Below are 25,191 nucleotides of genomic sequence, written 5' to 3'. Positions count from 1 at the left end.
AAGCTCTTCTAGCTTTTTTCCCCCCTGAATAAACACACCCATTATTGAGAGAATCTGGCTTTTTGTGTAGTGTTACCACTAATATTAAACCTGACGAGACTGTGCAGATGTTAAAAATTGAATAATTGTTGGAATGTGAGGCCTGCATTGGGCTTGCAGCCTCAGTCAATGTCTTCTGCTGCCTCTGATCTGCTCGGCTCACTGCCGCCAAGGACCATGGACAGAAGCGGGGCACCTGGTGGAGACTCCTGCCGGCACGCTGTGCTGGCCAGGGCGGTATGACCAACAAGTCTGGCTTCCCCACTGGCTGATCCAATTATGTGATAGTTTATCGTGAAGCAAAACGTACTTCAAAGTGATCACTTCAATGGTGAAATTTTAATCCTTCCACGGGAGGAGTTTGTTTTGGTCCCCCAGCTGTCAGACCTGTGCTGTCCAAATGTCTACATGACAAGAATATGTTTAACCTGGAGGGAAGAATCATCTGGCAGATTCAGGTTCTCAAGCCTGACATTTTGGTATGCTCAGCTCTTTGAAGCTGGTATGTTTTTTGGCCCCAGTACATATGGAAAATTGACACCTTCTTTCCCATTTATGCCTTTCTTTGGATCATTAATATCAGACAAGAAAAAACTATTTCTCTCTATTCTTAGGACCTTCTGGAATCTCACAATTTTGAAACTGGAGAACTGATTTATTTTTCAGGTAGATGTGAGGGTCTTTAAAAAACCTATCATTTAGGCTTCCCTGGTGGTGCAGTGGTTAAGAATCAGCCTGCCAATGTAGGGGACATGGGTTCGATCCCTGGTCCGGGAAGATCCCACATGCCGTGGAGCAACTAAGCCCGTGCGCCACAACTACTGAGCCTGGGCTCTAGAGACCACGAACCACAGCTACTGAGCCCGCGTGCCACAACTACTGAGGCTGCACGCCTAGAGCTCGTGCTCCATAAGGGAAGCCACCGGAATGAGAAGCCCGAGCACTGCAACGAAGAATAGCCCCTGCTCGCCGCAGCTAGAGAAAGCCCACGTGCAGCAATGAAGACCCAACACAGCCAGAAATAAATAAATAAAATAAATTAACACCCCACCCCCAAAACCTATCATTTAATACCTTGTTCACCCTTGGCAAAATCCTGATTAAAAGCAGGCAAGATGGCAAGCAAATATTTAAAAATATTCAAAAGCAGCACTTTCGGCTGCTCTAGGCAGTGCCAACATTTCTCAGAGCAAATCTACTCATAACTACACTTTAGCTCTAAAATCAGACAAGTCTGATAAAAATAGAAATGAATGATTCTATTTTTCGTGAAATAAGACAAATTATGCTTTGGGAGAAAATAATTTGCTATAAAGTATAAAATGTTTTAATATTTATATCTTATAATAAAACCATGACATGTTTATAAACACTCTATCAAGCATTTTTACAATGGGGCCACCGCTGACAACTGGAAACGCAATAAATATGCAAAGACACACTGAGTATGAAATATACATCTTGATTTTATAATCGTGTGTGCTTTATTTTTTACACAAATGGAATGGAAGTGTCGAATATTTACACTTAACAGGAGTGTAAGCTGTGCAGTGTCTCTGTAAACTCCAGCCCAGGCAAGGAGTATGTTTCCCTCCCTCCCATCCGGCGCTACAGCTCGATGGAGAAGCATCCTGTCAGAGAGAAGCACAAAACTGTCATATTGAAAGGATCTCACGCATACAGCCTGGTGCACTCAGAAGTTAAGACACATTTAGGAAACACAGATTCCAAAAGGAGAGAAGAAAATTTTGCCACCTCATTTGGAGTCAACCTTGTCATTTGGTTGTCTGTCCTCATGAGTTGCTAGGGAGCTTCTGTATTCTATCTTTTAGATGATCTTTGTCTAAAGCATTCACCTGTCTTAGCTTATCCTCAGCTGCTACAAGAAACTGCACAGCTGTACAAGAAATGATTTCCAAAGCACAGTTTTCAGTGAGGAAGGATATTTACAGACTAAAGTGTGTGTGTGGGTTTCCATCCACATTCATTTGTACCCAATGTAGTATGTGTATACATGATAGACATACCACATACACCATACGTACAGAGAAGTAAAATGTATATCCACAGAATTCTGTAGGGAGTCCTCTTTCAAATCAGTTGTCATGGGAGGTACTCCACATACTCTAAGGGAAATGTCCCCTTTTGTCCTCTTAGGAGTGACAGATTACTATGATAAACTTAGGAATTCGCCTGAGTCTCTGACTTAAATATTTTTGTAGGAATTTAGGCGGGACCAAGACAGGCAAAAAGAGATGTAATCTCACCAGCAAGTCCATTCAGTCTCACCAGAGCAATCACCAGCTGAGAAGGAGAGGGAGAGCTTCACATGAAAATAGGAAAAAGAAAGCTTATGAATGGAGAAAAAATCTCGCTCTCCAAGCCAAGGTGATGGCATGGCTTCCATGAGAAGGAAGAGGTTTGGTGTTAGAATAATTGTTGGGGCCAGAATCTGCCTTTATTTAAAGGAAGTGTCCTCAGAGCCGTGGGATGGTGCTGGGAGCGGGCTCACTTTGGACCAGGCTTCAGGCAGAGAGGCACCCAGGTGCCGGCAGCGCCCAGAGCACGTGCATCATCGCGGCCAGGGCAGCGGTGCAGGCTGGCTCAGTGAGGCGTGATGGAGCTCTGGCTCCAGTGCAGGACCTCATTCAGGCTCAGCTTGGCTTTCTGGGCTGCCTAGGTGAAACGGGGACCCAAAGAATTTGTGTCGTTAGTCCAGCGTATGGACTTGCTGTCTGAATCAGCCATGAGCCCTTATAGGACGGAAATACTAAGGAGAGGGTTACAGGAGAGGAGATGATCAGAGATGTGAGAAGAGGAAAGGTGGAGAAAGAGGAAGAGGAAGGGGAGACACTGAGACTAAAGGAGAGATAGACAAAGAGACTGGGGAATCAAAGGGGAGGGAGAAAAGAAGGAATGCAGGAGAAAGCCAACAACTCAGAGAAGACGGGAAGGAAGGGTAAAAGGAGAGGTACACAAAAGAGAGCTGGAATGAGACAGAACTAGGAAGGGAAGAGCAGAGGAAAAGAATGAGAAGAAAAAAGAGGCAAGAGCCATAGGAGTGGGGAGCTTTTCCCTGGCTCGGAGTCCTGAAGGGCTGGCAGTAGGATCTAAGACAGCTCACAGGCACCTGAGTGCAGGCTTCGTAAAGATGGGCGCACTCAACAGAGCCAACCCCAAAGCTTGGAGCTGAGAGAAAAAGCCTGCAAAGAAGTGGCCAACAAATCCTGTGGGAGGAGAGCAAAAAAAACAAATGCCCCTGCAATTAGCTGACAAATGGGATTTTGATTTTGGTAAAGCTGAGACCCCCGTGGTGCTACACATTGTACCAGAGCATGAAAAATAGCACCAGTGACACGATCTGGCACTTTTCCGAAAGGGCCCAGCATGTGAAGGTGACGTTGCGCCCCCAGCAAGCCTTCAGATTGGAGAGAGCTCTCGACAAAGTTTGCAGTGTTAGCACCAGTCTGGCCCCAGGCTCCAAGTGCATCTGCACCAGTTGTAATCTGGGTAACTTTCATGCCATTTCCACACAAGTTGTCAGATTTGCTGCAAAACACACTGGTTCACTGGAGCCATAGAGACCTCAACATTGGGAAGCGCAAGACAACACAACAAATGGAGGTGTAAATTCTACAGGAAAAGACCCTCTCACCAATTGGCTTGGTGATTCTTCAAGCAAATATATATGTATATATATATTTATATAAATCTACATAAAAAATCAGTGCAAATGCCAATTCTAATCAGAAGCATCTGCACTAGGAAAATAAATAATTATATTACTACAAAACCAAGGGTTGGTGGTTCAATTTGATTGTACTCAGCCACAGCAATACTTAATATTAAATGGAAAGCACATCACATGACCCATGGAAACATCTATTCATTAATGACAGTCCTTTAAATAAATGGTTGCATGCTTAGTTGAGAAACCAAAGAAGTTATCATGGTGGCCTAAAAGTAGAGCTGGGATCAGGAATGGCATTCTGGTGGCAGAAAACTTCTGGGAGTAAGATTGATGAAAGCAGGCCTTGACCTGAAACTGGCGAATTGCAGACATGGACACATTTTTGACATTTTGAGCACTCCAAGGAAGTCTTGGGAAATTTAACTTTCATCAGAGGGAAAAATGCACTGCTAGCCCTTCCATTGGTAAAGGTAGCCTCAAGACTATAGGCAGATGCATGATTTTGCATTTTTGTGTTTGTTTTGGTGACTGCAGCCAGGCAGACAGTGGTATTTTAGTGTAAGACAAATAATGCTTGTTTTTGGAAAGAGACCCTCATTCTGAGCTCTGATGTTCTTACTGTGAAGAAGCCCCATCACTGCTGATGGCTGTCTCTTGCTCTGCCATCCCAGCCTGCATGCTGGTTTGCTGCACAGTGTGGCAGAATCCCTGCCAGGTCTGGATGTACCCCAGAGGTAAGGCGATGGGGCTTAGCTTGGGCATGTATACAACCCAGAGTTGAGTAGTTATTGAGATCACTAAAAAGTCTCTCTCTAAACGCCCTGGGCACAAGCAATGCTGATGTCACCAATGGCTCTAAACTGGGATATAGGCTTCGGGAGGTTTCTTTTTGTAAATCATCATTATTATAATTGCTAAAAAATAAACTTGGTCCAGGTGCAGCCCCCAAGAAAGGCAGTTCAGTTGGTTGAGCTCAAAGTCATTAATGGTCTTTCCTGATGGTTCTATCTCTTTGCCCGGTACACAGAAACAAAAGTCTGCACCCCTCATGCCCCCCAACCAGATGCTTCCCTTCTCTCTCTCTTCCTCAGAGAAATAGTGCATCTTGGGATAGATCTCTCCATGGCTCTATACCTTCTCTGGCTATTACAAAACCCTCAGTTACTTGTGAAACAGACAAAAAAAAAAGTCCTAATTATTCATGATGGCCAAAATACTAAATGATCCTTTAAGAATTGTATGTAAGTTAACTAGGAACAACATTATTCAACTACTTGCAAGGCAGGCCCAGGTTGTTTAACAAGAGAAAAGCAAAAGCAAAAACTTTCCTTTACATCATTTGCATGAGTTTGTCTCTGAAAGCCATCAGCTTAAAAAAATGCATTAACCAAATGTCCTCCAAAAATATTCATGAGGGTAACTCATTAAGGGATGTGCTCCATGGGAGTGTATCACTAATGTGGAAGGGAGATCATGGGAGGTAAGTGAGGGAGAAGTCTTTGTCAGGCTTCAGAAGGAACTCAGATGCTCTCAATGGATCATTGGCAACAAAAGGGAGAGTGCAGCTTTCTGTTCTTGAATTGGATCATCTGCAGATAGTGCATACATTTAGTCTTTCAATTAATTAATCTTTACAAAATATTTCACAAAACTTCTTTAACCTATAGAAATTCATTTCTATACATTTAATATATTTTTATTATATAAATTATTCTCATCTTTAGTGCCTTCTTTAAATTTATAAATGGCAAAACAGACGATAAACAATCATAAAGCTAACCCCAGGTGGAATCCCCTCCTCTCAGTGAGGTCAGTCCTCCACACACTCGCAAATTTTATGAAATGCTTGTCTTTGCAGATGCCAGGAAAAGAAACTACACACTTATCCTTCCCTGATATTATGCCGTCTCCAAAGGGACTCCTTTCTTTTTTTTTCCTTCGTTCTTTCTTTTGCTTGTTAAGAAATCAAAGGAGGTGCATAGTTATAAATTCGAAGTGTACCAATTACAGATGTGGGTAATGGGAAGGTTGGTGAAGTTCAAGTGCTGGCAACTTTTCTTTAAAGCAAAAAACACAGGGAGCTCAGCAGCTAAATTAGCTCTGGACATCTGCTGGGTGAGGAGGCTGCCCATCTCTTGGGCACAAAGCCCGTCAGAGGTTCATCCCTACCCCTGGCACTCTGAGCAAACCAAAACCTTCCTGCATACTGCAATGTCTTTTCTGTCCCACCCTTTGGCCCTTCCTTCTCCTTCATGGCTTCACACAGTTTGTGTTGTACATTCATAAGAATTCACATTGACTGCAAAAACATAAATGCAACAGAAACATAAAAGCCTCCAAGTAGTATATTATATATATTTTGTTCTTCTAAATGCTCTTCTGTCATTGTTGGAGGTGCAGTGGCTAATTTATAACTTCTCTTTTGAGGGAATCCAGATGAAAGGCCCAGATTGCTCTTCAATAACAAGCTTGCATTGGTTATAGATATCTTCTAAGGTGTCACCTTGGACAATAGCTAGAACAAAAGCAAACACACTGGAGTTAGGAATCACTCACTGGCTGGTGAAGAACAACCGTCAATCAGGCAGCAGAAGCTCAAATAGTGACAAACTCATCAGGAAGCTTAATATTACTTTTTTTTTTTTTTTTTTTTTTTTTTTGCGGTATGCGGGCCTCTCACTGTTGTGGCCTCTCCCGTTGCGGAGCACAGGCTCCGGACGCGCAGGCTCAGCGGCCATGGCTCACGGGACCAGCCGCTCCGCGGCACGTGGGATCTTCCCGGACCAGGGCACGAACCCGCGTCCCCTGCATCGGCAGGCGGACTCTCAACCACTGCGCCACCAGGGAAGCCCAATATTACTTTTTATTAGTAGGAAAAAGCAGATATTCACTTAAGCAAAGTCACAACAATGATTTTTAAAAATCCTTACAAGGCATGTCCTAGATTGGTAATAAATGCACCATGATCTTCCTACTTTCTACAGTCCCTCTGTAGTTCTGCATAATGAATCATTCATTTATTTAAATTTTATGGGTGTGTACTCTGGGCCAGGCACTGAGCTAGGCATTGATCAATTTTCAGATTGAGAGCTCCCTGTTATCAAAGAAAGCCAGATTTATATTCTCCGTACTGTACTTATTTTGTAAGGGGCAGAAATTCAAATATTTTAGACACAGAGGAAATAATAAAGATTTTAGAGGAAACTTTAGTTAATCTCCTCAACCCCCAAAACCTTTAAAACAAAACCCCATTCATTCTCTAAGTAATCTGGTAAATTGAGATTTACCTTACAGGGCTGTTTGTAGTGAGAATACCTTATGGGCAACTACTTGTAAAAAACATAAAAATAGGAGGAAACAAACAAACTGTGTATTACCTAAAACACCAAGTCACTTACAGTAGATTTAAATACATTTTATTATCTCCTTTGAACAGCAGCTATCTTGTAGATAGACATCCCAAACACATCAGTACTATCCGTATGATACTAGGGCTTAAAAATAAATTATGACTGAAACATGATTTAGATCTGCAAAAATAATCCTCAGAATGTATTGATTATGATATTTTATTCCTGAATATAAACCACTGGTCAAAATGTACATTGTTTTGATTTAAAAGAACACCTTGGATGTTATTTTAGGATGAAACATAACTCATATCTTTGTTATTAACCAAAATTTTACTTAAGATTTACCCAATTCAACATATTTGCAAACTGCTAAGCCCGTGGCATTTTCATATTCTGAATGAGAGAAAAAAGAAAACACCAAACTTCATGCAAGGTAACTCAGGAGGAAAGTTCTTGTTTTTAAACCATCGGTGGTAAGGCAAATTCCATGAAGATTGATCAGTGTTTCATGAAAGCATGTTAAGGATAAAGAACCCAGGATGTGATACCCAGGACAAAATATCCCCGCCAAATTCATGTTTCCAAAGAAATTATTAAAAAGAAAAAAAAGTTTTGCATTGAGACTTGACATGGAATTAACTGAAACACAGGAAGTGTTTCAACATTTTCTTCAAGTGCTGCTAATGGGGAAGCAGACCCATAGGTCCTTGAAGCAAAGGACAGAGGCCCTGGGCTTGCTTCCCAAGAGTAACTGCTTTGGACGGTACACATTTAGAGCCTTAAAAGTTTCTTCTTCAAATTTTCTGATGATCTCAGGGAGAGAAGCTGAATGAGGTATTAATGCTTAAAATCTCCTTAACAGCAGGAGATAGCTCAGTGGCATCTGCCACTCATGGTTTCAGGTAGGGCCAGTGGGAACCTGGAAGCTGAATCCAGAGAAGAAAGAAACCAGTGTTTTGGATCAAATGGGAGAAGTAGAAGGAAATAAGGGGTTTTTAGCAGGAAGGTCTTAGAGCCCAGGTACACCAGGCCCAATGTCAGACAATTTATCTCCTTTCTCACAGCACAAATGTAAATGAAGTTTTACCTGTAAAATATTCTCCAAATTCTTGTTCTAGCTTAATTGCACGGTCATAGGTTTTCTTGGCTTGTTCCTCTGTTAAACGCTTATTCATCTCCCTGGGAAATGAGAGTTTGCTATTAGAACACAAAAGGGAACATACCAAATCCTGAAAAACTACAATGCATGGCAAAAATGAGTCCTGCAGGAAGCCTAGTGTAATCTTAGCAGCAGCCTCCTAGCCCTCATCGGGACTCCTCTTTGCTGGAATATTTTCAGCCACAAGGACTCCCTCCCAGGGGGCTCACTCTCTCGGAGGGCAGTCTCTTGGTCCCACATGGGACTGAAGCAGAATCTGTCCCGTCATGATTTCCAGTCACTGGTTCTGTCTTCTGCAGCCCCGCAGAGTAGGACTGAACTTCCTTCCTCCATGTCAGGCCCTTGGGTCTTTAAGTCAAGTGCTGATGTGTCCCTCGAGGCTTCCGCTCTTCCAGAAAAAACTGTCCTGCTTCCTTCATCTATTCTCTCATTGGATATAATTTCCAAATCCTAACCTTCCTGGCCACCCTTCCTTAGACTTTGTTCTCATCTATCTCAACCTCTTTTAAACATGGGATGTAGAATTGAACACAATCTTCTGGGGTGGCCAGAGAGAGGAGAGGAGATGGAGAGAAGGGAAGACACATCATAGCCTTTCGGAGCTCATTATATATCTAAGAGAACAAGACTTGACTGTTCTCAGGTCCTGACCTCACAGAACTCTTTGATCTCTCGACTCTCCCAACCTCCCCAAGGGCTGCTGTTCATCTTCAATGTGGGCAGGAGACATGTGGAGTGGAGAAAGAGACAGTGCTTCCAACGAATTATAGAAAATGCGACAGGCCCCTCAGGCGTGTGTATCTTTCAGGCCGAAAAAGCATTCTGTAGCTTGTGCAGCTCAAGTTCTGCAAACAGTGAGGCATGCCTATAGCAACAAGAGCCCTGAACTTCCTCTGTTTTTATAATCAATGGAATTTCAAGGAGCTGCTAAAGATGGTTTGAATTAAAGATACAGAGAGAATGGAACAATCAAAAGCGCTGGGACCAAAATATTTTCAAACAGACTCTAAGCAAGTCACATCAAATAGTGAGCCAGAGAAAGGAGCTTGGCAAGAAGGAATCTCCGATGCTTATTTTGTTTATTTTTGTTCGGATACAAGAATGGGCTGTAAAGGAATTACGAGGGGCATTCTCTGTCCTTCTTTCTGTTAGTCTGTCAACCACTGGTGTATCATTAACTGTATGTTAGTGCTGCTTAATCAATCGTAAGATGATTGAAATCCAATCTAGTCTCAAGGACAAATTGAGGAGGGAGGAAAAGGGAGAATAACCGAATCTCTTGATTCCCAACCAGTGTCAGCTTTATCCTCCCATGTCCTCTAGGTGTTAACCTTTTTTGCCAACCAAACTGTACTTATTAAGTAAGAATTATTTTATCTTCCCATTTTTTTCTTAATCAAAGACTGACAATCATTGCCTCTGATCATCATAAGAATACCGGTGTGACTGCACTGATAAAAGTTCAACTAAGAGCAAAGACAGTTTGGTTGGTCCATCAGGATGCATTGCAGGTGCAGGCAGAATTTTGAAGGCATTGCTGCCTTAGCATGTCACTTTAGGATGCCAGACATCTGGGTCTGGAGCATGTAGTCTCAGGTTAATTCCTTTTTCAGAGCAAGTAACTGAGGTCAGAAGTAGTAAAGGGACTTGCCTACGGTAAAAGAGTGAATTTGATGTAAGAACTCAAAGTTTTTTTTTTTTTTTTTGAAACCAATTTTTAGTGAAATAGACTTTCCAGTATACCAAGACTTTCTTTCAAAAGAGGCCCTTATTTAGAAAAACACAAAACAGAAGTGAAGTCTGACAATAACACAATTCTGGACTTGATGTTGATGGCTGCAATATACAGAAGTGGGAGTTTCCTGAAGTCTTGTTGAAATAAACTCATCTTCAACTGAGGGATGGTACCTATAATTCTCTTCCTAAACAGCACTAGCCCTAGAAGCTTTGAGTGGCTGTCACTCTTGGGTGGCAGGAGATGCTGGGCTAAACCAAGTTATCTTCTCACAGAAAGAAAGTGTTTTGCTCCAGATGTCAAGAAATCACGTAGTTCTGGATCTTCTTTGACTTCCCTGGCCCATACTGGTCTGTCTTCTCTGAATTCCCTTTGCATTTATTGTAGCAATACTGAATTTAGGATTTTATCCTCTAATACATGAACTTGTTTTGTCTCCCTGCCCAATCTGCTAGTTCTTTGAGGGCGGAGACCACGGCTTGTTCACTAGCATGTGGCATGGAGCTGAGTCAACACTTAACTTATTGAATGAATAAGTGAATGAAGAAATGAATCAATGAATGACTGGAGAGCTAGACAAACGTAATTATGATACAGTTGAAGACAGAAGTAAACACAGGCCATCATGGGAGCAAGAAGGTAAATGCAGATTGGGGTGGAAGCGTGGAGAGCCACGGGAAAGCTTCTTATTGCCATGGGAGGGGGGTGGGGACTAGAAGTCACATGGCGGTACAATGTAAAAAAAACACCTCTTTCATACATGCCCTGATTTTATGCTCCTCTGAAGAGTCAGCTACGTATGTGCTAATAAGTGCTTTGGTTTGATATGGATGATGCACTTGAGAATAATGTGTGTGATGATCTATCAGTGCCTAAATGTGACAGCTGCCATGTTTTTGTTCCAGGTGACCTAGCCTTCACCCCTCCCTGAGGAATGGGCAATTCATGCCAGCTTTGCTCCTGAAGTAAAACCCTCAGAAAAAGAGTGAGCTAGAAAGTAAGCATCTAGCATTTCCTAATAAGATCACATTGGTTTGCATGTCACCGTTACGGCACTACACATATGGCTGCAGCAAATGATGTCAGAGTCACTGTCTCATTGTGGAGTCCAGCCTTCAGCAGGTTTAATTTTCCTTGATGACACATGGCTGTGACAGGGCCCTAAGGCAAAACTAAATAAGTCATCTCATAGCTGTGGAAAGCAGTAGACCTTCTCCTACTGAGCACCAGATGGGAACATCCCCCAGTGCTGCACTGAACCAAATGTGCAGCTGTTGTTTCTCCCTCAGGCCTCCCCTTCCCCGGGAAGCCACTTATCCCATTGCATGTTTATGATGTGAAAACTTATTTTTCTATTTCTGAAACGGGCCTTTAAGATGCTATTCCCAGGAGGTGGGGGCCATATTTCTATTCTTCTTATTAATGTTAGCAGTACTAATAATATTTACGAGGCCCTTCTCAGATTATAAATCACTTTTACGCAAGGAAATTTGCGGTTGCTTAATTAACTTTGCTCAATGCCCAACACAGTAGCTTACATGAGAAGGAATTTAATATGTACCATTAGGGATAATACTATCAACAACCATTATTTTATCTTCAACACATATTTTTCCACAGTGCTAGCTGTGGGCAAAGCTCTTTATGATATAATTTAATACCTAAATTCATGGGGCAGAAGGTACTAAGAGTGACCTCCTGACTTTATTTTTTCATCCTGGTAAGAACCTTTGTCCATCTTTTATTTATGGGAGTCTATTTTGCTTTTAAGATATATCTCTGGCAATTTCCCTAAAGATCGATTATGTATTTAACTTAATTCTCTTAGACCACAATTCCAGCTACTGTCGCTTCTTCCTTCTAGAGAAGGCGCTGAATAATTGGTCGATATCCTCTACAAGTAACTGCTTTCTCCTCTGGGATGAATGATTTCATTTTCTTTGGTCTTTCCATAAACACACTTTGTGGTTCACTTCTGAACCCTGTCAAATGCTCTAATGTCTTGAGGCCCAAATGCAGGCCAATTTGGGCAAAGCTCTTACAATGGACACACTGGTGTCATCTCTTGTGGCCTCTTGGAAATGGCACTGTTTACATGGTTTGTAATGATAAAATAGTTTTATTCCTCTTAGAATAAAGTAACTTGAAACCTTTTATAGTAATAATAGCTACCATTTAGTGAATGATTATTATATGTCAAAGACCATATGGAGAATTCTACATTCAAGATGCTGTTCAACCTTGACACTAGCTCTATGAGGTCTGCATCATCAATGTGCTTAGTTTAGAGGTGAGGAACTAATCTTACGGATGTCAAGCAAATTGCCTGAGCTCACATAACTGAACAGTGGCAAAGGAAAGAACTAAACCTAGCCTGATTAATTTTCAAGTCCCTGCTCTTAGCCTTTTTGCTCTGCTACTTTTATGGCTACTGCAGCGTCACTTTTGTATGAGAGTGGTCTACAAAATAATGCCACCAATTTCTATCAAATTGGCACAAAAAATATTGTTACTTTACAGCCAGATCATGAATATCTGCCCATTTTGTTTACTGATTTTTGCAGGAAGATATTTTACACATTCTCTGAAATATAAAAAGAACAAAAAAATCCAAGTCATGCATTTTCCCCTTGTTTATAAATGTACACAGGTCTGGAGCTATTGGTTAAGCTTGTAGATGTTTTACTGCCAGGCCACTAAGAAAACTCCCTATTAAGGATAGCGGTCTACATAACATGAGGTTTTAATTAAGGAACATGAGAATTCTATGCTATAACAACGTGAAATGCCAATGGAAAGAGTCTAAAATATTGTTTGCTCCCTCTATGAAAACCCACACATTAAAAAAAATTTACTAGTGGAATTGCTCTCAAAAGTAAGAGATAATTTAAAGATGATTGCTTCCTATCATTTGGAAAGCAAAGATAAAACAAAAACAAACCAAACCAACCTACCTTCAAAACAGCAAGACAAAATGAAAATATCACACACACAAAAAAAACTTGTGAAATGAAAATAATAATCAAGAAACATTAGTGAAGACATTTAAAGGAATTATTGACATTATGTCTCTAGTGGTTCAAAAGAACTTTCACCTATCATTAAAAAAGGGAATTCTTAAAAAAAAAAAAAATCAACAATGGCAGTTCCCATTTGTAAGCATATATGACAAAGAGCTGTTAACAATTGGCTCTGTCGTACGGAACAGGGGCCTGGATGAAGGTCGCCACTGTCCTCCACTTACATCAGAGGTTCCAGAGACTTGGGTTTAATGAAGATGGCAATGGGATAGAGCTGGGCAACTTGTAACCGCTTGATAGCATTTCCTGATACGTCAAGTATACAGTGTTTGCCCTGGAAAAAAGAGAAGAAAAATATGGAGTTAATCCAGGAAGAATGATCATAATCAAACCAAAAGAAAAAAAAAGTAAGTATGTTTTAGAGGGAGGTAAAAGATACTGGATTTCAAATTTTGAAAAAGAATCATTGCAAAGCATAACCAAATGTTTGCAATAATTTATATTTCTTACTCCTTTACTAAATGTCTGCCACTGGGATAGATATTTTACTTGTGTTATCTCAGTTAACTTTATTTCCTTAAATAAATACCTGATGCTTTGCACAAGGAAGCTGTATAGCAATATAACTGAGTCCACCCTCATGAAACACTCATAAACCATATCTGAAAACAACTGTCAAAAAGAAATTCCCAAATTGTCAAAGAAGAAATTCCCTACCTATGAGGTACATATTATCAACTGCATTTTACAGAAGAAAAGACTAAGCCTTAAAAATACTAACTTGCCCAAAGTCTCAAACCCAAGTCTTATTGGTTGGAATAAATAGATACCTATTGTCTCACCCTGACCAACGTTAAATCTGGAAGAATGGTAATCATGTGAGTTTAGAACAATCCCATAAACATGTGCTGAGTGTTTATATGTATCCTGCCTTCCATAGTCTCAGTCTAGTATAAAGCAAGGACAGACACAAAGAGTTACCTTAAATCTTTTATCTTAAATGCTGAGAGATAGGCTTGCATAGTGTCTGTAAATATCTTGTTTCTTAACAAATAAAAACCCTATTACACTATAGCACACCTCATTTAACTTGGTTTCCACTGCAATGAGTGCTCAGAACAAGGAGCTGCTTTATAAAGTATTTCTGGAAAAACAGACACATTTGCCTCACATCATATTCTGCCTCCTGGAGGGAAATGGCTTCATCACCCCGAGGCTAAAGAGCTTTACAAAAGAAGAGAAAAAGCATACTATGCAAATAGAAACAGTCCTAAATCAATAAAAGGGGATAAAAACTCATCCATAATATCCAAGTAAAAATGAAGAGAGTCCAGTGAGTACTTGAGCTTTTACAGGAGAAACACACTAAGATGGCTCAAGCCTTTATCACTTAAATAAATTCCACGTTTGCTATCCGTGAAATGCAGCAGTTATATAAAATGTCTAAATGCACTTTGATTACTCACAGGCCAGAAGAGTTCGAGATAACAAAGGTTGTGTCTACGAGAACAGATGCCATTATCTGGGAAGCTGATTTCAAACAGTATGATAATAGCTCAAAGAAGCCAACTTTTCAGAGAGAAGAAAGCATACCCACCTTCTTACTGTATTCTCAGACAGACAGGAACATTTCTTGTTTAATCTTTTTAACCAATACATTAAAAGGGGGGTGGGAAAGGTTGTGTCAAATCAAATCAATCCAACAAATATTACTGATAGAACAAATATGATTGCCTCTTAACTCTTTTTTTTCTTCTATGAAATTGCTTCTCTGTATTCATAGGAGATTAGGATCTTTCTTTAGGCAGATCTTAAAGGTACACTGAAGTGCTTTCCTATCCTATTCTCTCTTGAACATTCTTCTCATTTCCACGCCCTTGAAATTATCAGGAGGAGGGGAATCTACAACATCTACACCTCCTCTGAGTTAAAATATCTGCCAGCAACAGGCCAGGCAGTCCTCCCCATCTATCTACCCCTCCACCATGAGGATCTCAAGTTTTCAGGGAGATAAAAAGTTAACTCCTGCTAACAAAAAGAATTGAGGACCCTGATCTAAACAACGAAGAGTAACAAGGTTTTTAAAGTAAATTCAATGTTGTGGCCATAAGTGAGTCAAGGACAAAGTGAATCTCCATAAACTTCAAGCTGTTAATTGCCTTTAGGTTTATAAGCTCCTTTTCCTCCTCTCCCCGCCAGGTCAGTCTTTATTGAGATTAGAATAAAGATTAATGATCTTGCTCTAAAGGGATTCTCTGCTTAGAGGTCTTAAAAGGAATATTTAATCAAAATTTACAACTGAAATCAGGGAAGAGTAATGACCAAAAAAATGCAGTTTGCCACTTGGGAACCTTCTTCAGGGCAGACGTAAGATGATTGGGGAACATACCCTTTCTGCTACAAATCTCACAGACTGCACACTGGTTCCATACAAGTTGTCATTGTACTGGCCGGCTTCTATAAACTTGTGCTCTTGGATGTCTTTCTCCATTTGTTCTCTGGAAATAACAAAGTGATAGTCTCTGCCATCCACCTCGTAGTCACGCTTTGGCCTCGTAGTATCTTTATAAAACAAAAAAGATGAAAATAAGGTAACTTTATACTCATAAACTTCCTTTATACATATTTTTTTACACCCTCAACATAGCTATATAAAAATATGTAATATGAAGGACCATGACACAGTACCAGGTACCAGGCTTAGCCTCCCACTGTAAACACTATAAAACTAGATAAAATATATGGAAATATATTTTCAGGCATCAGATAACAGGCAATGCTGGGCTGTAATACTTAAGAGCAACACGAAGGGACCCCACATTTACTCCATTTTCATTTCCAAATGGAGAGTGTTTAGAGGTCATGTAGTGCTAGGAGACTCTGAAGTTCAGCCAGATTGTGCATTTGGTTGAGACGCCAGAAGGGCCACATTTTATGAGGTTGCTCTCGACTTACTCTAGACCCACCTTCACAAACTCTAAAACCAAGTCAAAACTGGAAGGAGCTGCTTTGTCAGTAAATTATTACCTGCCAGAACAAAAACTTAATATTCTATAAAGGAAGATAAAATCCAGATGCTCAATAATATAGCATCACTATGTCTAGCACATGATAAAAGGTTATGGGACAAGCAAAGAAGTAAAAAAAGTCTCATATTAAAAAATGGACATGCAGTATAAATATATTCAGAGATTTTAAAAGATGTAAAATGAGATGGTCACAGTTAAGGAGGGGCTAAAAGTCATCAACTCTAACCATAGTTAGAAATGGTTAAACTTTCTGGTAAGAAGAGAAGGGAAAATCATTTAACATTATTAAAAAAAAGTTAAGATAAATGTGGCATGATATCACTTATATGTTGAATCTAAGAAATACAACAAACTAGTAAATGTAACAAAAAAGAAGCAGACTCACAGATATAGAGAACAAACTAGTGGTTATGGTGGGGAGGGGCAATATAGGGGTGAGGGGGTGGGAGGTACAAACTACTGGGTGTAAGATAGGCTCAAGGATGTATTGTACAACACTGGGAATATAGCCAATAATTTTGTAATAACTGTAAATGGAAAATAATCTTTAACAATTATATTAAAAAAAAAGAATACAGGAGGGAGTAAGTAAGATACATTCTATACCTGCACTGCTCAGTGTGGTCACCAGAAGCCCCATTCAAGAGCACTTAAAATGGGGCTGGTCCATACGTGTAAAATACACACTGGATTTCCAAGACTTACTACCAAAAATTATGAAATACCTCAATAATTTTTATACTGATTACAACTGAAATGGTATTGTTCTGGATATACTGGGTTAAATATAATTTATCCTTAACATTAAAAAAATGTTAAAATATTTTTGATCTTTGACCCAGATATTCTTCCTAGAAATCTATCTTTAAAAATTATCAAAACTTTGGATGAAGTTTTATCCTTAAAGATATTCATTACATTAATTTATAAATTATAAATAATTATAACACATAATTATAATTGTATTTGAGTTATAATTCATAATATTGAAAACCCAAAATACTCATAAGTGAGAAAGTATTCATTATGATATAATAATCATTTAAAATAGTTATAAAATTTTAAACGATATTAAGCAAAATAAATATATATATATCTAATACGTGCCCAATCATGGGAGAAAATGCATGAAAAGAAAGAATAGGGGCTTCCTTGGTGGCGCAGTGGTTGAGAGTCCGCCTGCCGATGCAGGGGACACGGGTTCGTGCCCCGGTCTGGGAAGATCCCACATGCCGCGGGGCGGCTGGGCCCGTGAGCCATGGCCACTGAGCCTGCGCGTCCGGAGCCTGTGCTCCACAACGGGAGAGGCCACAACAGTGAGAGGCCCGCCTACCGCAAAAAAAAAAAAAAAAAAAAAAAAAGAAAGAATAGGTAGAAGTCTATGAAAATACTAGCAGTGATGTTACCTTGTGGGATTCTGTATTTTTGTTTTCTTGTTTAACTTTTCCATGTTTTGTACAATGAACATGTATTGATTTTCATAAAATAGTGCTATTAATTTAAAAAAAGAGAAAGAGAAGACTATGCAAGGTGGAGGGGAAGTAAAAATGGCGTTAAAGGATTTTTTTTTCTTTCTTTCAAAAGTGGAGGAACAAGCTGGGAGCTGTGACAAATGGCCTAGGGTTCGACCTGATCATTTCTATCTGGAGTCTCTCTCAGGGTATGTTCTGTGGCAAGGTCTCTTCCCAGAATCCTTGCTGGGAACAGTTTCATGAGATAGCACAATCATTCTAGTTCCCTCCTGCCCATGTACTACACACATGCAATTCTTGCTATTCTTCTGTATTCCGGGAGACATTTGCAGTCTTGAAATGTAAGAGACACTTCAGAGCATAAAGCTTAAAAACTGTAGAGTGAGAAAGAAGTATCTGTTGAGATCAGATTTAAGAGCATGATGATCTAATAAATTAAAATCCCCTGGTGGGTTTGTCTATGTACACACACAGAAGGCCTCTATGTATTTTTATGTGACACAGTAGGAGTAGAGATGGAAGTGGTGAGTGGGTGGGTGGGGAATGGGAGGAGGGAGAGCAGATAGACTCTGACAGGCATGAAGCCCTGAGTGTATCAGAGGGACCAGGAGACCTGATGATTGTCCATAATGACAAGAAAGCAGATTAAAGTTTGCAGTGGTCAGATGGGTGGGTTAAAACTTTATAATCCTTCTTGTCTGCATCTTCCCAACTCCTGAGGCTGTGAAACACTTGGGAAAGGCTATTTTGTTTTGGAATGACACACGGCCCTAAGTCATCCTGAGGTGATTTTAATAGATGGCTTTGTTTCTGATCTCTTTTCTTGTAACTGAGGGTGATCATCAGTTAGATCCATTAAACCTGTAACCTGCTTTCACTGATTGAGCTCACTTTGTTGTTACAAAAAAAACTTGCAGGGCTTCCCTGGTGGCGCAGTGGTTGAGAGTCCGCCTGCCGATGCAGGGGACACGGGTTTGTGCCCCGGTCTGGGAAGATCCCACATGCCGTGGAGCGGCTGGGCCCGTGAGCCGTGGCTGCTGAGCCTGCGCGTCCGGAGCCTGTGCTCCGCAACGGGAGAGGCCAGAGCAGTGGGAGGCCCGCGTACCGCAAAAAAACACACAAAAACTTCCATGTCCTCCAAGCGTGACACAACCCAAACGATGTGTTTGCCTGAGCTGTTTTTCTGGAACTCAGAGTCAGCTGTGTCCAGTTCGAGATTGAGCTGGTTAAAACCACCGACCCTCCAACTGGGCCAGTGCCAATGTCCACTTGGTGACCTTCTGACATCAGGGGGTCCCAAACTCCACCCTCAGAACATGCTAATGCTGCCATTTTCTGAACATGCTTGCCATGAGGAAGCCTGTAGCTTACTTGCACCTGCACAGAATGACATTTACCTCACCTTTTTCTTATTTCCAATCACCCTTCCCCATGCTCCCCACACCTCAGACTGCCCTGCTCCTTCGCCCCACAAATATCCTGTTTCTCGCCTTCAGGAGGCAAGTCTGAGAGTCTGAGATTCATTCTCCATTCTCCTCACTTGGCTGCCTCGTGAATTAACCCTTTCTTTGTTGCAAACCTCGGCATCTCAGCGAACCTGGTTAGGTAATGTTATTCTATGGGAAAAGATGCTTCAGTGGCATTTCCATCAAGCAGTAAGAACATACTGATGCCTATCAATAATCCTATGCTATTTTATTTATTTATTTTAAAAATTTATTTATTTATTTATTTATTTTTGGCTGCATCGGGTCTTAGCTGCAGCACGTGGGATCTTTCGTTGCAGCGCATGGGCTCTTTGCTGTAGTGCGTGGGCTTCTCTCTAGTTGTGGCCTGCAGGTTTTTCTCTTCTCTAGTTGTGGCGTGCAGGCTCCAGGGTGCGTGGGCTCTGTAGTTTGTGGCACACGGGCTCTAGTTGAGGCACGCAGGCTTAGTTGCCCGGCGGCACGTGGGATCTTAGTTCCCTGACCAGGGATGGAACCTGCATCCCCTGCATTATAAGGTGGATTCATTACCACTGGACCACCAGGGAGGTCCCTTTAAAAAAAAAACAACCAAAAAAACCCGTGCTATTTTAAATGCTATGGGAGATACAAAGAAAGGATTCATCCTGCCCTCTAGGGGACCACATCATTTACACACTAAATAGAGAAAAACACATGGCAGCATAGATGAATGTGTTCGGCAGGGAAAATTAAATGCGACGCCTGGAAAATAGGTAACTGATGGTATCTGAATCACAAGAGAGACTACTGGAGGAACGGAATTACATTTTATCATCTCAAAAGGAGACAAGCTTTGTTTAGATACTTACGAGGCACACAGGAGCCAAATTTGTCAGGGAATTCAGATATCAAGTCGTCATTGATCCGATCCTTCATGGGGCCCAGGATAATCACTGGCCGGGTATAGTTTACTGCAGAAATGGAAAGGAAGATGCAGATGAGGAGAAAGACCTGGAAACCACTGTGATCTTAAGGCAAAACTGCCAAACACCAAGAAGTGGTAAGGGTATTGCTTTGGTGGATAAACTGCCCATACAGCCCTGCATAAGGAAATTGATGTTTAACACTCAGTGTGTTGGCTGAGTCTACTTTCTGCAGGGAAAAACAACTGCAGTGTCTGTCAAGGAAAAGAAACATTTGGAGAGGTTTTGCTTACTCTACAGTTATGCCTACACAATGTCAAAACAACCACTGAATTTAGTCAATTGAGTGGGAGAAAAAAGATTCCAAAGTAGCTATTTGACCATTGTTTAGGCAATGACTTTAAAAAGTAATCGTCTGCAGTAATGACACCTTATGTTTTTATAATTTCTTTTCCTTAGCTCAAAATACTCTCCATACTCTGCTTGGATTGTCCCAATTCCTTTGTAATCATGGGGTTAGAAGGAACTCTAAAGTTCATTTGATACAATTCCTCCTCTGATGCCATTAGCCTCTGTATAAATTCCTCCCAGGCTTTGGAGCAGCCTAGAATATAGCTCATACCTTATAAAAGGTCTGCTAAAAAGCCCTTCTTAATACTGAGTGGGTGTCAATCTGCATGGAGATTTTATGCATCGATCCTGCAGGTGGGGCTCTTTATGATTTGGATGTGCACTTTCCCATCTGGAGGGCAGTTCCATTCTCTTGGGAGCTGTCATTGCCCACATTCAGCAGGGAAGCTGTTTGCTTGGTCACAGGGCCAAAGAGAGAGCACGGTCTGGCCTGGGAATTGCTGACTATTAAGGAGTTTATTTTCCTTAGTCCTTCACTCTTTCCCTCCTGTAATGGTGTCAATCAGGAACCAAAGCATGCTGGGAAACTTACTTTCCTGTCTTGTGACAGGCTCATAAGAAAGAATGAAGTCTTCTTGCCCTCCTGAGAAGAGAAAAAAGGAAAATTACGGTGGACTAACAACCAATCACAAACCACAGCTACAAGTCCTGCTCTGCAACCCAGGAAACAGACCCACTTCAGGGTTAATTTCCCTGCTCTCTCCCTCCTTGAACCATTCCCCAAACCCCTTCACCCTCATACAGCTGTTTAGCACTATTGCAGTGTCAGGTGATCGAAGGTCCTAAAGCCTAAGGAACAACTGGAGGCTGGCCGTCTAAGAGACCGCCTTCCGTCTGACACTGAGAAATGCAGCACTATGGCCTCTTCTCCAGCATTCCTACTTAAAAGGAACCCACTGAGTTCAAGGAGAGGGTCCTTCCAATAGTTTACTGCTACATTACCAGAATTTCTGGATCTTTTATTTCATCTTCTGTTTTATTTCCCAAAAGAAGAATGTTCAAAAGCAAATGTCTGCTTGTTTCATTTATGAGACAAAAACTTCACCAGCACACACTACAGGGCTCGGAGGATTTTACTCTGTTAATTCATCAAGAAAATGCTGGGTCAATTAAGAAGATTAAAAAAATTGAGGAGGACCCTATATCACTGGTTCTAATTGCTGCTAAATCTAGTCTTGAAACTTTGAAAAGAGAAGTAAGGAAGACAATGTAGCATAAGGGTCGGCCCCCTCCAGTGTCATCTGCTATATCCTGATTCACGATGAGCCTCAAGTCAACACAACCATGAAAAGTAAATTGGTTTTAGGCAATTATTTTTTTTAGTCATCTATTTTGCCCAGTTGATGAACTAGGCACGAGATTAGTCTGATTCAGCTGCAAAACCAGAAGGCTCTATTCTTTTACTTGCATAGGCCCGGGACCAACTATCTTTTGGTTGGGGAAATTGTTTAGGGCTGTTGAAAAGGGCTTTTTGTACGCTTTTCTATAGAGGAGTGTAATATGAGGTACTGTTTCCTGAAACCAAAGGGCAATGAGTCTCATTCTCCTCATAGCCCCTGAAACACATTCACAGTCTGTCAAAGCCATGTGCTGGCTCCTTCAGAAGTCACAGCCTCGGGTGAGTTAATTTCATAAAAGGAGTTAGTATTACAGACAGTTTTGATAATGACAACTGATTTTGGGACATTAAGCGATATATGGGTAAAGCTGTGAATTACAGCTGTCTTCCCTAGGGGGTGGTGGTGGGGGAGTGAGGGTGTCTTACTTTTTCAAATGTGACAAATGGCCCCAGGCCTACGTCACATCTTACCTCACCCTCAAGCAGGGCCCACTCTCAGAATGGCACTGCTAGGCTACTTCCTAAAGTCACGGAGAATAGGCATTGGTGCTTCTTCTAAGTGGAACCTACTCATGGCTGCTCCAAAAGTGTTCAGGGGACCTTCCCACATCAGGGCAGGGGTTTGGTATGTGAGGAATCAGATTCATGATTTTTTTTTTTAAATTCAGGAAAAAGTGATTCCCTTTAAAAAAAATGAAACGACCAAAATTTACAGAGGCTGGGTCAAAAAATAATAAAGGTGATTGCTAAGCTCTAGTTATCTAAAGGCTGAGATATGCAGAGGTCATAGGAATTCAGAAGGTAAGTGTAAAAATGGTTGGTGAAAAAAGCATAGCTTTAGAGACAGAAGCATGGTAGACTAACACTGCAATGTTAGACTAACGTCCAGAGAAATCTCCATGGAACTATTAATATGTGGTAGGAGAATCCTGACCATGGGATGGATAACAGAGGTTTTAAATATCAGGTGATACTTATGCCTCTGCACCAGACTGGGAACCCCATACCACAGTTATCACTGTGTCCCCAGTACTTAACATAAAGAAAGAGGACAATGAATTTGCATTCTGATTCTAGTGGTAGGAGACAGGATGAGAAATGAAGCCAAAGACAGGTTCTCCTTTGTGTTTCTGTCTATATGCTTTCATTTTGGGAAGTGTGGTTTTCTCTAAATAAATATAACACCTCGTGTTCCCATGGGAATCTCTTTACAATGGCCTTGCAAATCATTCTGATGGGACATTCTAAAGGCAAACCTTAAATAAAATATTTGGTGTCAGTAACTACAATGTGTGATTCAGAAAACTAGGACAAAGCAACATAGCTTTGATTGACTTTGTTAGAACAGAGTTCTATAGTTCTTCATTTATCCATTGCTTTTTGGTTTACTTCTAACCTACAAAAAGCACTGGTTCTTGTTCAGAGCAGTAAGACTGGCAGACAGCAGTGATAGCATCCCTTATGTCAAGGCCCATCCCAATTCTGAAGACCCTGTGACAATCAGGGACTATGTAAGGAAGCCTGCAGGGATGCTATGGCAGCTGGCATTACATAACAGCTGTGAACTCAGCACCTGAAACCAATTTTCACTTTCATGTTCAAGAATGAAAAGCCCTAGGGGTAATGGGAGGGAGATTATGAGGGGGAGAAATAAAAAAGCCACAGCAATGAAGAAAAGATGATTCATGTCTGCATAGCACTTTACAGGCTATAAAAGGCTTTCACAGCCATTGCCTCCTATTTTTCACAGCCACTTCTTTTGAAGTAGGTGCTCTGATGATCTCCACATTACAGATGAAGAAGCTGAGGCTCAGAGACGGGGCCTGTTTCCTCAGTTAGTAAGTAGTAGAGTCAACATTCAAAACTACACCTTTTTTTGACTCCTTGTTGAGTATATGGCACTGTCTCAAAAAGGCCAGAGATGTAGAATTCTCTGTGGAGGCTGGGATATAGGGGCAGAACTTACAAATGAACAAACGGTGGGTGGCAGAGAAAGGAGTTGAACCTGGGTCAGAGTCACTGACAGGGCATAAGGTGCTCCATCTGCAAACACCAACTCTTTTTTTTTTTTTAAAATGCTGCTGTGTCATCTCCATAAAATAGTCATCCTTAGTAGTTTTTCTATCTTTTGCTCAGGAGGTGTCGGCACTCAGAAATAACAGCCGACACAAGGGTACGAATAATTACTTGGTCTTGTTTTGGCAACTGCACGGCTGGAAAGGGTAGAGCGGCACAGTACTGGGGGTGGACGCCTGTGGCTGGCAGAGGCTTAGCAGACACTGTTGTAACCATCTCCACGAACAGCATCTTTAAACTGGAAGCAAGTCACAGTAAGAGGGATTCGGAGTAAGACCCTAATATGCCCTCATGGTAAGGAAAAACAAGTTGTTCTTTTTTAGAACTTTTTCAAAACTAGAAAAGAGACGGGAGGGAAGTGAAGACCAGTGGCAGCACATTAAATGTTCTAAATTTAGTGTTTAGTGCCTGCACTGGATAAATTATGAAGAATTAACTGGGTTCCTAGAGCCATATAATGTTAGCGTTAAGAAAGGGTTTGGAGTTCATGTGGTTTACAGATGGAAAGTCTGTAGCACGTGATGATGTCACTCCCCCTTCCGAACGCTCAACATGCATCACAAATCAATCATTGCCCGAATTACTGCTGAGCCTCACTTGGCCTCAATACTTTTCAATATAATTCTTCAGGCAGCTATTACCAGTTGGTCAAAGGGCAATCTTGTTTAAAATCTGTTTCTTATATCTCTGTTCTAATCCAAGCTAGTCATTTTACATAGGAGAGAACTGAGGTTCAAAAACGTTTAGGGAGGGGCTTCCCTGGTGGCGCAGTGGTTGAGAATCCGCCTGCCGATGCAGGGGACACGGGTTCGTGCCCCGGTCCGGGAAGATCCCACATGCCGCTGAGCGGCTGGGCCCGTGAGCCATGGCCGCTGAGCCTGCGCGTCCGGAGCCTGTGCTCCGCAATGGGAGAGGCCACAACAGTGAGAGGCCCGCAAAAAAAAAAAAAAAAAAAAAAAAAAAAACGTTCAGGGATTTCTTCAGGGTCACATGGTGAATTAGTGATTCAGTATCTTCAAAGGATCTTCAGAAGATCTGTTACTATACACAGTGCCCTTAAAATCAGGCTTAGTACACAGTTAATGCTATATAAATATTGCTGCTTGTATTAACTTGATAGGTAGTATGAAATGGTTGAAATGTACTAGAAAAAACATGAAGAGGCTTGGATTACAAACTATAGGGAAGAGTGAAAATGTGTAAGTTTCAGAATTAAACTATCTTGATTGGACTTGCAGTGCCATCATATTAGTGAGGTGTATAGCTCTTTGGAACTTCAGCTTCCTCATCTGTAAAATGGGGTACTAATGTAAGGTATATCTCATAATTTTGTTGCAGAAATCAAATGAGATAATAATAGATGTAATAAAATTGCTTTGTAAGGACTAAAGAACTAGGGGAAATATAAGGGCAAAACTTGAGAAGAGGGCTTCCCTGGTGGCGCAGTGGTTGAGAGTCCGCCTGCCGATGCAGGGGACACGGGTTGGTGCCCCGGTCAG

The 25,191-nt window shown here is 41.2% G+C and overlaps 1 protein-coding gene across 42 annotated transcripts in view; it reads right to left on the bottom strand.

The window, feature by feature from the left end:
* Positions 1 to 1,500: 1,500 nt before the first annotated feature.
* Positions 1,501 to 25,191, bottom strand: part of DLG2 (discs large MAGUK scaffold protein 2) — a 2,077,851-nt gene continuing 2,054,160 nt past the window's right edge. For all 42 annotated transcript variants that reach the window (XM_067038359.1, XM_067038349.1, XM_067038350.1 and 39 more), the window contains 6 exons: positions 20,810 to 20,860; positions 19,813 to 19,914; positions 15,387 to 15,559; positions 13,222 to 13,331; positions 8,171 to 8,262; positions 1,501 to 6,245 (listed from right to left, as the gene is read on the bottom strand). In XM_067038359.1, coding sequence (XP_066894460.1) covers positions 6,139 to 6,245; positions 8,171 to 8,262; positions 13,222 to 13,331; positions 15,387 to 15,559; positions 19,813 to 19,914; positions 20,810 to 20,860 — 635 coding nt within the window. In that variant the 3' untranslated portion in view covers positions 1,501 to 6,138. The remainder of the gene's footprint in view (positions 6,246 to 8,170; positions 8,263 to 13,221; positions 13,332 to 15,386; positions 15,560 to 19,812; positions 19,915 to 20,809; positions 20,861 to 25,191) is intronic.

This window comes from Kogia breviceps, chromosome 7 (assembly GCF_026419965.1).
Source record: "Kogia breviceps isolate mKogBre1 chromosome 7, mKogBre1 haplotype 1, whole genome shotgun sequence".
NCBI lineage: Eukaryota > Metazoa > Chordata > Mammalia > Artiodactyla > Physeteridae > Kogia > Kogia breviceps.
The sequence above is the reverse complement of the archived record's forward strand: the minus strand, read 5'-3'. Positions and strand labels throughout refer to the sequence as shown.